This window comes from Sebastes fasciatus, chromosome 12 (assembly GCF_043250625.1).
Source record: "Sebastes fasciatus isolate fSebFas1 chromosome 12, fSebFas1.pri, whole genome shotgun sequence".
NCBI lineage: Eukaryota > Metazoa > Chordata > Actinopteri > Perciformes > Sebastidae > Sebastes > Sebastes fasciatus.
Window position 1 is genome coordinate 12,441,756 of NC_133806.1, and position 15,439 is coordinate 12,457,194.

Genomic DNA, 15,439 nt, shown 5'->3' on the forward strand with positions numbered 1-15,439 from the left:
TCACACATAACCCTCATAAAACAACACAGCGCCCCGTTTCACCGAGCAATATAATTCAAGCACCAAAGATATCATTGCGTTTGACTCCAATTAGAAGCCCAGATAACATCTTTGAAGCACAATAGACCTCCGCTGTCATATCTGCAGAGGCTTGAGACTGGCTTGTGAACGGTCAGATGAGATTCACAAGACTGAGGCTGATTCTCTGATTGCTGTAATTGGTACTTCAGAGTTCTTCCATCCCCCAAAAAAAAAAACTTAAAAGTTTTTCAGGGGATTCTTGTGAAGTACATGACAGCAGGAGTTGTTGGAAACTTGCAAGAGTTTCTTTTAACTTCAAAATCTCTTCAGTGAAGACGCAATAACAGACCGATCCCCCCAGAATCAGAATTGTTTCCACCAAGAAGTTCCTGGTAATTTTAGTCCCAGGACTACTTTTCAAGGAACTAAAAGGTTCCTTCAGCACATTATTGTTGTGCAATTCCATAGCGGTCTGAAGACCTGCCAAGATTAAGAAAATTAGTCTGCTGACGTATGAAAAAGCAACATGACTTGACAAGGGCTGCTAGTCCCTGCGGTCGAAACGCCTCAAAAGGTAGTAGTTCCAGGGGAAAGTTCTTGTGGTCGAAAAGAGGCTTTTCTGTCTTTTTATCCTGCAAATACAAATATCCAGGAATTTGTCTTGGGAAACGTTCGTCAGGAACTCTAGCATGAAGGCTCTTGAAGTACTTTATCAATCTCACTTGGGAAATTTCCTTTCTCATGGAACATCATAAGCAAATACATTCACAGTAGCGAACACAAAAGATTCACACAAGAAGCAAGCAGCAGTCGCCCGTGCATACACAAGCACCCATGTCTGTAAAAAGGTCAGCCACAAATCTATTCTGATTATATACGCTGGTTTCTGAAGAATAAACTTATTACCGAATCTTTTCTCTGTGCTGAATGGTGATTTGCATTGTTCGGGACAATTTTGACATTTTAATAGCTGATGTATTAATATCTGTGTACACAAGCACCACAGGTACTATACAGGATCAGGCTTCCAGTGCAACAGGATATTACATGCTTTGTCAGACCGCAAGCAGTGTTTGCCGCGGCAGATAATGTGGTGGGAACGGGGTTCAGGTGGTGCAGTTTTTCATGGCTTTTGCAGTATTTTATAGTTCTTCTTGGCATATAATATCCTTTTTGCGTTGTCTTTCTGTCTACCCTTTTCTGTCCTCTCCTTATTTTGTGTTTCTTTTCTCCTCTTACTGGCCAATTCTTCCTGTTATCCTTTTTATGAATACAGTAAAAGAAAGTAGGATACTAATTACCATTGGATATCAGTGCTTCCCTCTCAAATTAAACACTTAAGCCTCGGTTATACTCCCAAGCGGTTGCATATACTGTTAGTAGTTCTGTTAATACTGTCCGCTTCGAGGACGCGTTCCACACATGCGCAGTAGATCGCTACGCTACCACTTGTCCGCACGGTCACAACAAGTTGCCGGTACACATACCCGCACAGAGCCTATGCATACAACCGCTGATGACGAAATTGTACATCATGCGGATCCTAGCAGACCCTTACGTCCTTGCAGACGTGCAAAGTATAACTTTGGCTTTAGCAGGACACCAACAGGCCATCGCAGCACTTGAGCCTCGGTTATACTTTCCGCAAAGACGTTCGCACGGACATGAGCTGACGTGGGATCGTGACGAGGAAACGTTTGGATTCTATACTCTTTTATACTCTGTGTGTAGAAGTATCCAAGGAGAAAGACGGAGTATCTACTTCTGTTCTGTCTGGTTATGTCTGTATTTTCTATCTCCTTGGTTGCTAAAAGTTTTACTTCTCCAAACTGAGTTTGAGTCTGTGCATTCTTGCCAGTTGGGAAACGTCCTCTCTCTCTCTCTCTCTCTCTCTCTCTCTCTCTCTCTCTCTCTCTCTCTCTCTCTCTCTCTCTCTCTCTCGCTCGCTGTCCATCATCTCTGTGGTCCTCTGTGTCTCACTGTGTCTCACTCTCTCCCTTGCCCTCTACATGTGGCATTCATTGTTGGTGAGTGTGTGTGGGTGTGGGTGTGGGTGTGTGTGTGTGTGTGGGGGGGGGGGTTGCTTTGCAGCTGCTTTTCCTGTGCTGCACCTGTTCTTGTCTCATCAGTCAGGCGTTGACGGACTCCAGGCCTTACATGGACCCACCCCGACACTGGCAGTCTGACCCAGCCTGCCCCCTACCACACACTCACACACATACAGTACACACACATATATAATACAGTATATATATATATATATACACTAGGCCACTACTCATCTCACACTGTCAGCTATTCAAACTACGAGAGGGAACATAGTTTTCCTCTTGCTTCAACAGAATATCACTGACCTAACTGGCACCGTTGCAGTGTAAGACCACAACTGCATTACTTTCAAATGGCAACAACATACAGTAATTTTAACGACATTAGCAAACACCACCTTCTTTCACCCACTGAAGAGCCTCTTTCTGTTTATTTTTCCAGCTGGCCCTCTTGGGTACATTTCTGAGATGGATCGAGTTTGTCCGCTAAAATGAAATTCACAGAACAAACTGAATTTCCTGAGGAGTGTTCCCATCTAGCAGGGCGGGCAGACTAATATGAGCGCTGAGCAAATGTGAAAGGCCCGTAAACATGAGATTTGAGTTGGAACCAGTCTGCAATATTAACAGGCCATTATCAGTGTGAGAGAGCTGAGGGCACCCTGCCACACCCCGCTGCCATAACTATACTCATATACACAGAGCCTTCCTTTGGCTCCTGTGAGTCAGTCAAATTGTGTCTGTGGCGATAGGAACCATCACAACATGTGGTGGGAGTGAACCCACATTTATACTTGTGGGTATGCTTTTATAGCTCAGCAATTCATTTCACTCATTAGTACTGCCGCAGCTTCTGCGTACAGCAAAGTAGCTGTGTTTACATTCTTTCATTCCATTCCATGAGATCACACAATATATCTACTGTTACTAAAAATGTGAAGATTACTTCTTTGATAGTGTCTTCTTCACTCTCAACAAGTCTGCGCTGGCATCTGAAACTTGCGGTAGAAAACATAAGTAGAGCTGAAATTAATGACTATTTTTGCTTAGGTCCAGTTTTTCAATTGTAAGGATTTGCTGATTTTCTTTGTCTTATATGATAATACCATAGACTGGAAAAAAAAGTGGACGTAGTCACCGTGACCTTACCCACTGGTTTGTGGACTGCCGTTTTGAAGCCTCAAGTTCTGCATTTTGTCCGTTAAGGCACTTCTGCATTGGCTTCACTTTTCAGACCTGGAGGTTGCCCACTAGATAATATCTTTTGGTTTTGGTCAGACAAAGCAAGGGATTTGATGGCATCACCTTGGACTTTTTGTTTTTAACTATTTTCTGACACTTTATTGACTAAACAATTAATGGATTAACTGAGAATATAATCTGAGTATTTAGCAGTGATGGAAAAAGTCATGAGTTGCAGCCCAAGATGCTGTTGTTGCCCTGATGTGTAGTGACATTTCTTGAGGAGGTGCACATTAGCTGTGGGTGTATGTTACCTCTGTAGCTACATCATAAGCCCTTAACGATTAAGTATAAATATAGCTTGAGATGTCAGCAGTGTTGAAAGAGATTGAGAAATTATTCCAAACACATTGGAAGAGGTGCTGATCAGTGGAAAGTGATGGATAAAAATGAGGAAGTTATTGTTACTTGTTTTTTCTAATGACCGCCTGCTGAAGGTGACTCAGATCTTGTGACATTGAAGTTGTCTCCTGCAGCAGGACGCTGTTTGCTTTGCCAACATTCAAACACACTAATCCTGTTAGAGGCCAAGGATGTTTTGGACTACAGACACACAAACACACACACATACACACACACACACACACACACACACGCTCCACTCTTCCTTTGAGCTTTGCACTCACTTCATAGATTAAGTCTTCCATACACTCCCTGTCAGTGTTGGCACTGGTGCAGATCTGTAGGCTCTATCTCTGTGATGCACGCTGACTGTAATCTAACACAGTTCCCTCACACCCCTAGCACCATCATCTAGGTGTATACAGTAGACTTAAATAAAGCTGAGTTACCCAGCACATCCATTACTCTTCAACCGAGAGGTGTTTGGGTTAGCACGGAGACAAGCAGGTACAATCAGTGAAAGGAGGTTCATGGTGGCTTCATAAATAGTTGGATGACACTCATGTAGGATTCCATACACCGTTTCCATTCTCTCACTCTCCCTTTCTCCCTCTTTTCTTTCTTCCTTTGTGCCCTTCTTTTGCTATCTTGCATTCTCTTTCTGTCTTTCAAACGCACACATGCGCAGACGAGACAGCACCAGCGAGTTTGTGCACTGGGTATTAAAGAATGCTCTTTGAGAATGAGGGATGAAAAGAGGAGAGTCGGAGAGAGAAGGAGGCTCCTGGTTTGATGTCCAGAATACAGCAGTAGGTGAGGAGAGAACAAGAGAGGGAAAAGAGGACAGGAGAGAGGATCCAGCTGGTTCTTTTTCATAATGAGGGGCGCTCGCATTGTGTGTGTTGGTGTGTGTATGAAAGAGAGAGAGAGAGAGAGAGAGAGAGAGAGAGAGAGAGAGATGGCAGACACAGAGAGAGTATTAAAGATGGTTTCACATTAACTTTTCAGTAGATTTGGGACTGACACGACTCTCTGGGTCTCCTCCACTCTGCCACGCTGCTTTGACTGCAGACTTTTTTCTACACACACTGTACTTAACAGCAGCTTTTTGGGCTGGTTCGGTCGCTCATAAATATCACATGCATTATAGATATACTGTAAGAGTGTGTGTGTGTGTGTGTGTGTGTGTACAGGTCACAGTCTGACCGTCTCGTTCCCATCTGTCTTTCTACCCGGTCACGCACCCCATCACGCACCACCTCACACACACTTTCCCTCTCTTTGGCTAAATCCGATTATCTGGCCTGCGTCAGCTAACGAGACCCCCATGAAGCTGGTCCCCCCCCTTTAACAGCCCCCGCCACACTCTTTCTTTCTTTCTCTCCCTCACACACACACACACACACACAGTGACAGCCAACAGCATGTGTCTCTAAATACACAAACACACTCACACACACTGCTCTAGGCTCCGATTGGACAGGAGGACTCCCCCCCCCTAATGATGCTTTAATTGTCCGTCTCTGTCTGTCCAGCTGCCTCGTGTGTAAAACACAGAGCGGCGGCCTGACTGATCACTCTGGACCAAAACATATTGTGAATGACACCCAAAGGGTGAGAGCGAGACAGATAATAAAATCAAATGAGAGATGGGGAGAGGAAGAGGTTGGCAGAGAAAGAAAGATGTGGCACAGATGGACTCTGTTGATCTACATTTTCAGCACATACCGTGGCTTTAACTGCCTCTCAGTACCTCCGTTTACATGCATGTAACCTAGCAACTGAGCAAACCCCAGTTAAAAGAGAAAAAGCAAGTGTATGTCAGATACTAAATGATAAGAACGTTGACATCAAAACCATCCAAACTTCCTCAGTAGGTTGTATATTCTGCTTTGTGCTAACGCTAGTAGTAGACTATTATTATCCCATAAAAGATGCAACTGATCTAAAAGTGAGGATTCATGCTATTTTAATCATATTCCATTATGTCTAGCAAATATGTGTCAGAGACTGAAAAATGTGCATAAAATACGACTTAAAAATAACACACAGCTGTTACTGTGTTTCCACAGGAAGTGAATGTGATCAGCACTGTGTGACTTGCACAGCTAAGAAATATGTTCTCAGCAGATGAATACATGATTGCTCATGTGAAATACTGTACAAGTGCTTCACACTAAGTTCATAATATTTCCGTTTTTCATCTAATAGAAAATTAGATTTCTCACAAACATTGTCCAACCTTAAAGAGGACCTGTTACTTGCATACTTTGGGGTTTCTACTAGAACATGTTTACATGATTTAAAGTAAAAAGAAATGCTTTATTTTAAAAGCCCAGTCTTTGATCAGTCAGCTGGCCCACTCTGTTGTGATTGGTTAACTGAACCAAACTCTTCGGACTTCTTTCCAGCTCCGCTCTAACTAGCTTTGTTTGAGGGCGTGCCAAACTAGCCGCTAGGCATGTATTACGCAAATGTGTTACTTTGTGACATCACCACGTTATGGAAGAAAAGGTAGGACGTCAAGCGAGGCGTTTCAGGCAGTCCAGGATCAGTGTTTCTGTGTATCTCCCTTAGGCGTGGACTTTGTAACTTTGCAGACATGCACAAAAAACTATATAACACACTAAAGGAAAGGGAAAAGGCACAAAAGCCCAATCGGTCCTCTTTAAACTGGAGATTCGTGTTTACATGTGTTTTACAAAAAAAAAAAAAATTACTTGAGTTCAGATCTGGGTTCTCTGTGCATGTGCCAGCAACTCACTTGATTTAATGCGGTATGTGTGCGAGTGTGTATTTTTCCCATGCACCACTTAACGGGACTCTTAAATCCTGAGTGCCTGCCTAAAAAGCGCAGCTCTTGGTTTACTCACACATTCTTGTACGTTTGCTCGTCTGGCTCGCTGTTTGCGTTGGCGCAGAAACAGAGGAGGATTTTCTTCTGGGCTACATCCCTCATACACAGTCGCAACACGAGACTCGGTTTGTAAAACTAATGTTGTTTCACTTGAGAGCTACTGAGCTAATAGGGGGAAATATTTGGAGAGAGAGAGGGATACTGGATAGGGATGAAGAAAAAGGAAAATGAGAGGCAGGATAAAAATAGTGACAAAGGAATTGACATGAGGAAGTGAGGGAATACAACAGTGGTGAGGACATGAGATCTTTTCATTAATGTCAACGCTTGACTGACCCTTGACCTCCATGTGGTTTGTGGGTCATGGTGAATCACAGCATCTGGTGGAATTTGTGTCACAAGCACTCATTGCTCTCCCTATTATTTCCTTCCTTCTTTTCCTTCCATCCACCCTTTCGCTCTCTTTCTTCCTCACGGTAGAGTGATAACAAGGTGGCCGTCCCTCAGCTCCTCTCATCTCTCTTTTTGACATTTTTTTCCAGCAAGCACTCTTTCATCTTCCCCGTCTGCATTTCTCTGCGCTGTTATTAAAACTAGCCCCGTCAAGCAACTATGATTCCCAGAAGTCCATCCTCCCCACTCCCGGCAAGTTTTCTCACAACAAATAAATTATTTAAGTGTAGATTTTGTAGTCCAGAAATTGATGACATGATTAATTTATGTTATCATAAATAGAGAGTATGGGGCTGGGTTGTTCATTAGCAACACATATGTCCAGAATAGGAATATTAGTGTAGCTCTCTGGCTTTTTAACGGTACTTAACTTAATGTTTGGAGTGTTTGCAGCATACAGGAAGATTTGTGTGGCTGTCGCTGAGCGGTTGTTTACTTTTGCTTCACTGATGCATCTATTATTTACTTTATAAACCCATTTTTCTAGTAGTTTATTTCTGTGCATGTTTTCATATAAGCCTGCCAAAGTATAAAAGCATATCTAATGGCATAGACTATGAAATAGTATCATTTCCATATCATGATAACTTGCTTTATTGATTTGATAGTCAAAGATTTAGTGTGTCTTCAGGCTGAAAGATTGCAAAATCGAATTGGCAGTTTTAACCCCAGTCCCTTAAACAACATTGTCCTTTCTTTCCACACATTAGAGCCTCCCACTCACAACACAGTGGACTCCACTGCCTTCATGTGTTACTGTACCATATGGATTTATGGCATTGTATGTGCTGCAGTGACTTCATTAGCAGAAATGGAGCTCCCTTCCTTCCTCCCTCCAGCTCTCCGTCCTTCCCCTCCCTCTTTTCCCCGCCTCTCCTCTCTGTATTGCAATGTCACGTTGTTTCTCCATAGCTAGGTTGTACAGAGAGTTATAGTGTTCCCTCCCTATCCTCACTGGAACCAGTTTGGGTTCATCTCGTGCCCTAGCTGCTACTCTCTCCCATTGATATGTGGGACACTTTGTGCATCCTAATGTCTCTATTGAATGGAGGACACTGACAGTGACGACGGCCCTCTAGCATCCATCGGGGTCCCTTAACAGTTTTTACTGCTGTTCATGGACCTTTAAGGGCATACTGATACCTGTCACAGCAAAAAAACATCTATAAAGACTTCTCAAGACTCTCCTGCTACACCATCCACTTCTTTACCATCGATCCATGTGTTAGATATGTTCCAAACACACCTAGTTTCGCCAACAGTTGTAGTCATTGTGTTTTTTATTATTTCCTCCCATCCCTCTTCCATGCAGTATACAGTACTGGAATTGTTTGTGTTTGTCTCTTTGAACATTACCAATACTCTCATGCCATACTTTTTTTCTTAAACCAGCCCGTCATGTTTGGTATTGATGCAACATGTTAACACATTACTACCAGTTCTTCTGGCTTCCTATGCTTGGCTCTTAAATGATATTCTTTCTTTCTGTCTTTGTGTGTTCCTCTGTGCAGTTTGCAGCGGGGCTGTGACCGTGAATGTGGCTCCTAAAGTGGAGGTGTTGAAAGGAGGGACTGCCCAACTGCCCTGCACTGCCTCTGTCACACCAGAATCAAACAACACCGTTGTTGAGTGGTACATTGTAAGTCATTTCCACATATAAATGTTCTTTATTATTAGACAGGAAAAAGCTTTTTTTTTTTACAGTGACAGTTTGTCAAAAAGAAAGTATTTTCTGACTCAATATGTCTTATTTATTGCTGTTTCTGTCTTATTTCTCCTTCTTCCACCCTCTTTCTATACCTCCTGTCCTGTCCATACATCCAGGAGGAGCATGGAACCAGGAAGCGCGTTGCTTTCTCCCAGGGCGGCGAGAGAACAAGCGACGTAGACACCACTATGACTGCACGGGTCACTTTCGGAGATGACTTTACCTTGACCATCTCCTCAGTTCAACCCTCCGATGAGCTTGTCTTCGTCTGCCAGGCCAGCGCCGGCCTTGCCGGGGTTGGCGAGGGCTCCACTATGCTCAAAGTCTTCTGTGAGTCGGCCAGCGCCCTTTGGCCTTTTTATATGACCTCAACTAGACCTTTTCCAAGAGGACCGAACCCCCCCTCTTCTCACTTTCCCATCAGTTGTTGATGTGTGGAATTTATGACTTGGTTTGTTACTGTCACTGCCACTGAAGGTTTATTGCTTTAATCAGATCTGCGTGTGTGTGTTCATGCATACATTCATTTAGAAGCAGCTTAATTGTACCTAATGCATTTTGCGGATTGCATTTCGCACATACCGTACTCTAAGTAACTCCATGCAACCTCTTAATATAACCTCTATATAGTTTCATAAAGCATGATTTGTCACAATCGTCTACATGTGTCAAGGATAGAGCAGACTAATATTTTTCCATCATGTGGAAGACTTTAGAAGCTTTTTCAGTGCCTGCGGTTACCAATTCCCTTTGATAAGTTCTCCAGAGGTCAATTAACCACAATCTAATCACTCTTGACACAATTGATGAATAGTTCAATCACACCTGTCATGTCTCATATATCTCACCTTAATAACGGTCTAGATTTATCACCAAGGCGCTGAGGGCTGACCCCTGCTGCAGGCCGCCGTGTCCTTTCCCCTCCCACGGCAACCCCCGAGCAGACATCAATCATACTTTTAGCATTTAGCAGCCAGACCAAAATGAATACTATTCATTTGCATTTTGGATTGGACTGATCAATCACTCTAAAGAGGGACAATTTGTGGCGGGAGAATAGCAAAACAACCCTTTCTTTAGTCTTCCACTTGAGAAAAAAGAGCTTACAAGTTAACCATTAACATTTATGCACCCAGAGGCTCTTGCTCACCGCCGAGGTTTAAAGCAATCTCATAAAATAAGCTATTAATTGTAGATGAGCCAGTCAGTGGTAGACAATACCTCAACGCTTTGCTATTTGACAAAGGCCCTTTTAGATGTACTTAATGCCCACAGTTGTAAGAAACAGCCTGTCTCACACACCAGCACTTATTCTTTGTCCACATCTGACCACTTGACTCATTGGGGGGATGAATTATAGTGTGTCTGTCCTGCCTTAACTTAATAGGACTGAGTTATGAGGTCTCCTGAGGGTTAGCAGTGATAGCCTGGTTTCTCTCTCTCTTGGGAGCCCTACAGTAGAGCGAAAACAGCAAAAACACACTGTAACAGAGTAAAAATAACCCTGCCTGTATGTCTCTTGTGCTCTTTTAACTCTCTTAACATTTAAATGACTTATTGTACGCTAAAAAGCTTTATTCTGCTGAGTGTAAGAGGCTGCAAACGAGAGTTTTAGTCACTCATTGTACATCAAAATTACAGTGCGTGCATACGGCTGCACAGTATATGGAAAGGGAATGGCTATAGAAATGCTTCGGCAGTTTTGGCAACAAAAAGGACTAAACACAAAGACTCGAGTGAGTGAGACAGAGAGAGGAATACCCATCTACTGTTTATTTTTATAAGCAGTCGACAGCTGCAGGCAGTGATAAGATGACCTTGCATGTGAACAAGTGAGCTAGGGAATAAAGCAAGAGGGAATACTCACACCTGTGGATGCGAGCCAGAGAGAAGGGGAGTGCTTCTTTTTGTTATTTGACCCTTATCAGCTCATGTGAACCAGGTCACACTGGCATAATGTGAAGCTGGATATTTACTGCTTGACTTAATTAACAAGGTCAGCAGGCATGCGGAAGCGGAGTGCGTGTGTGTTTGTGTCTACGTGAAAGGTTTTCCTTCCAGTGAATCATAATGATATAATAATAATGATTCCTTTTTTTTCTGTCTCAGTTGCTCCGGAGAAGCCAGAAATCACGAAGCCGTCAAGTCAGGCTATTTCTGTCGGAGTGACTACCAGCTCTGAGGTGCGTGTGCAGTATCCGTAGCTATGTGCATCCCGTGTGTGTGTTTCTGATTTCATATGAACACAATCACACACATTCTTTTGTCTCACCTGCATTTGTCCATCAGATTGGTTCCTGTATGTCGATGAACGGACATCCCCAGCCAAGAATTATCTGGTTCAAAGATGACCAGCCCCTACCTGAGGTCAAGGACAGGACAGAGAGTATGTGTCATCATTTCATGAACAAATACATAGTATGATATCACATGCTGTGCAAACCAGAGGATAATCTGTGTGCTTCCTTCCCTCCTATCTGTCAGAGACATATATGAAATCCTCGGTGGTGAAAGAGGCCTCTGGTCTTTACACCATCAAGAGCACCCTGTACATGCAGCCCAAAAAGCCCGACAAGGACTCTGTGTTCCAGTGCATGGTGGAGTACAGCATGCCAGAAGACCAGAACAAACAGAAGAAGTCCAACACATTCACCATCAACCTCAACTGTGAGTGGAGGGACGAGAGTTTTTATTAGTGAGCTTTAGGTGGATTTTGTCACCTTTGGACGGAGCCAGGCTAGCTGTTTCCCCCGTTTCCGGTCTTTATGCTAAGCTAAGTTACCCCAGCTGCTGGCTGTAGCCTTATATGTGCTGGACAGACATGAGAGTGGTAGCGATTTTCACTCCGCAAGAAACTGAAAAAGACGCACACAACTGCAGAATTAAGTAAAGGCACATGAAGAACAATTTACCTCCTTGTTTGTGCAGTTTCGCCTTTGCAGTAAGCTCCTCTTTTCATCAGTGAATCATAGAATTAAAAAAGGGTTAGAATGGAATGCTTTAATGGAATCCTTTCAGGAGGCCGATATCCAATTCAAATTTTTCACAGTTGATCCGTTACTACACTCCCTAATTTGATCTTATCACACACACTAAGCGGAGATAGCCTAGAAATAACATGGAGCAGGTTTAACTTTGGCTTCGAAATGAGTAAGTGCATTAGTAGTGCTTTGTACTTCTAAAAAATTATACATTCTGCTGAGTAAAATCATTTTAACAGCCTCATTACATGGTTGATTAAGTGATGAGAAGCTTTTTGATTTCAAGTGGCACTTCTTTAACTCCTTACAATGTTCACAGTTTACCATGTCCACCAATCTTACTTTTGTATTTGCATGCTAACATTTTCTGCAGGAATGAGTCTTATTAATAATAATGCCATTAGTTTTGCAGGTATTTAGTCGTAAACCAAAGTATTGGACAAATTGAATTTGATATAAAAAGTCAGTGATTACAATTGATCCTGAGGGGAACTTGAACATCTATACAGAATGTCATGGCAGCCCCTCCAATAGTTGTTAAGCCATTTCACCAAAATAACAAAAATGTCAACATGCTGGTGGCGCTAAAGGAAAAGTCAGGGGATCACGAAAGTTATTAGGATTTATCCTCTGGGGACCGTAAATGTTTGTATACAATTGCCTGTTAATCCATCCAATAGTCGTTGAGATATTTTAGTCTGGACCAAAGTAGTGGACCGATACACTGACATTCATAAGCAGCCTAAAAAGGCTGAAGAAAATGAATCTATTTATTTATGCATTATCTGTAAGCCTCTCCCTGTCTTCCATCCTCATGTTACTTTTTCATTTTTAAGAGAAACATATGCCCTTTGAAATTCAACACTGTCAACAAATAGCTATTAGTGTTATCTTGATTGTTTGCATATCTTTCCTCCTGCTAAACACTGTAGTGGAATTTATTATTCAGTGGAAGAAGAAGGATGAGGTACTGGGAGAGAGGAGGTACTGGGAAAGTAAAACATCCCCTCTGGAATGCCTTTCACATCTCTGATGATTGATGACGTACTGTATAACAGTGTAAATGTATCCAAAGGAGGAATTCTCACCTGTTCCATGTCTGTTCTTGTCCATCTAGATCCCTCTGAGCAAACGACCTTTACCCTACTCAACGCTGATCCAGTCAAAGAGGGCGACACTGTTACCATGAATTGTGCGACTGACGGAAACCCTCAGCCTGAGATTGACTTCACTAAGGACGTACGTGTGCATTTGAGAGAGAAAGAGACATTTTTTTTGTTGTTATCTGCTTTTCTTTATGTATCCCAACTTTTTATAAAAACAAGAGCTGTCAAAGTTAACGCGATAATAACTCGTTAAGGCAAATACGTTTTAACACCGCTAATTTTGTTAATGCATTAATGCATCCTGCGCTTTTTAGTTTGTAGCAGGCTCAGTTTTAAAGCTAGAGTGAAGATTCATTGGTAACAACCAGGTCATACTAGCTTGTCGCAAAGTAGGTTAAATAACGCTCCAAACTTACACTGAAATTTTTGTGAGGAAAAACTGTACACAGTAAATAAATCATTTTTTTGCTTAAGAAAAGAAAAAGGATCATATACAACAGTCCAATCGACGTGATATAATCTCAGCTGCAGGTAATTTGGCTGTTAAGCAAACTCTTTCCTCTGGCAGTCACAATGATGCAGAAAATATAAAACGATACACAATCTCAGACAGGAATCATAGTGGTTATCTGAATTTCACAAACAAAAACATCAATACTCTGTGAATGCTTCACTGTGCACAGTATTTACACCCATTTTCAAAGGGGTCCCTTGACCTCTGACCTCCAGATATGTGAATGAAAATGGGTTCTATGGGTACCCACGAGTCTCTCCTTTACAGACATACCCACGTTATGATAATCACATGCAGTTTGGGGCAAGTCATAGTCAAGTCAGCACACTGACAGCTGTTGTTGCCTGTTGGGCTTGACTAGCCATGTTATGATTTGAGCATATTTTGTATGCTAAATGCAGTACCTGGGAGGGTTTCTGGACAATATTTGTCATTGTTTTGTGTTGTTAATTGATTTCCAATAATAAATATGCATACATTTGCATAATATTGATGTTGATAAGAGTATTAAATACTTGAAGAATCTCCTTTTAAGGTACATTTTGAAAAGATACAAAATGTGATTAATTTGCGATTAATCGTGATTAAATATTTGAATTGATTGACAGCCCTAATAAAAACTTGATACTTTTTGTTACTCTCTCACTCAGTCTTTACTCACATCTCTGTCTGTCCTTCCACCTTCAGGGTAGTCCCCTCAGTGCTAAGGGTGGTCTCCTGATGCTGAAATCTGTCAAGCGCACAGACAGCGGCGTGTACATGTGCAAAGCCACCGATTTTGATAACCTGGATGCTGACCTGAGTGGAACAATCACCCTCACCGTCAACTGTGAGTGAGCCAAAGACACACACAACTGCAGAATTAAATAAACGCACATAAAGAACAATTTACCTCCTGTTAAGCAGTAAGCTCCTCTTTTCATCAGTAAATCATAGATTAAAAGGGTTAGAATGGAAAGAGCTTTAATGGAATCCTTTCAGGAGGCCGATATCCAATTCAATTTTTCACAGTTCATCTGTTACTTTAATTTATCCCAACTACAATCCCTAATTTGATCTTATCACACACATTAAGTGGAGATAGAGCCTAGAAATAGCATGGAACAGGCTTAACTTTGGATTCGAAATGGGCTTAACTTCAGAGTAAGTGCATTAGCTTTGTACTTACAAAAATTTTTTAACAGCCTTATTACATGGTTGTTTAAGCGATTTGATTTCAAGTGGCACTTCTTTAACTCCTTACAATGTATAGAAGGCCTCGTGTTTCATGTACCTTCCTCCCTCTCTTTCCATTTTTTCTCTCCGCCAGACATCGACCCAGTGAGCGTGGTCCCCGCCCAACCTCAGGTCGTCATGCTTGGAGACAAGGTGGAGTGGCAGTGTAAGACCAAGGCCTCTGCTACGCACACTGTTCAGTGGAAAAAGGTGCGCTCTATTTCTTCCTCAACCTACCTTCCTTTATCCTCCCACGGAAAAGTGGTGTATTTCTAGGAATACAGAGCTTTGCTCTTTTCCCGATCTGTCCGTTCTTACATATCAAAGAGGACCTATTATGCTTTTCCCTTTCCTTTAGTGTTATATTTTTTTTGTGCACATAAAAGATCTACAAAGTTACAAAGCCCAAAGTCCACGCTAAAAAGGAGTTACTCCCCCCCACAGAAACGCCTTGCTTTTAGTCCTGCCTTTTCTTCCGTAATGTGGTGATGTCACCAAGTAATACATTTGCATAATACCTGCCTAGCGGTTAGTTTAGCATGCCTTCAAACAAAGCTAGTAAGAGTGGAGCTGGAGCGGAGTCCGAAGAGTTTGGTTTGGTTGACCAATCACAACTGCGGGCCCAAAATACAAGTATGCACCTGAAAATAAGCATAATAGGTCCTCTTTAACAGCTCTGGCTGGATGTTAAACAAGATTTTAGTCCTTCGCATATTTTTATATGTTGTGATTCTGGTTCAGCTTTGATGTACATTTTCAACAACACTACCGTTCTTCATTGGAGGAGACAACATTTCATAATATGACAAAGTAACTCAGTGGTGGGTAGTGTAAACAAAAAAAGTATTCAAGTAGAAGTATTGTTAATTTATAATTATATTGACTCAAGTAGAAGTAAAATTACTCATAAAAATAACTACTTGAGTAAAAGTAAACAAGTATTTTGTGAAAA

General features: G+C 42.0%; 1 protein-coding gene across 3 annotated transcripts in view; it reads left to right on the top strand.

Annotated features, from left to right (window-relative positions):
- The window catches only part of bcam (basal cell adhesion molecule (Lutheran blood group)), a 58,569-nt gene that overhangs the window by 29,056 nt on the left and 14,074 nt on the right, over positions 1 to 15,439 (top strand). For all 3 annotated transcript variants that reach the window (XM_074654906.1, XM_074654904.1, XM_074654905.1), the window contains exons 2-9: positions 8,475 to 8,602; positions 8,788 to 9,001; positions 10,781 to 10,854; positions 10,961 to 11,057; positions 11,156 to 11,338; positions 12,770 to 12,891; positions 13,960 to 14,101; positions 14,582 to 14,697. In XM_074654906.1, the coding sequence (XP_074511007.1) occupies positions 8,475 to 8,602; positions 8,788 to 9,001; positions 10,781 to 10,854; positions 10,961 to 11,057; positions 11,156 to 11,338; positions 12,770 to 12,891; positions 13,960 to 14,101; positions 14,582 to 14,697 (1,076 nt within the window). The remainder of the gene's footprint in view (positions 1 to 8,474; positions 8,603 to 8,787; positions 9,002 to 10,780; positions 10,855 to 10,960; positions 11,058 to 11,155; positions 11,339 to 12,769; positions 12,892 to 13,959; positions 14,102 to 14,581; positions 14,698 to 15,439) is intronic.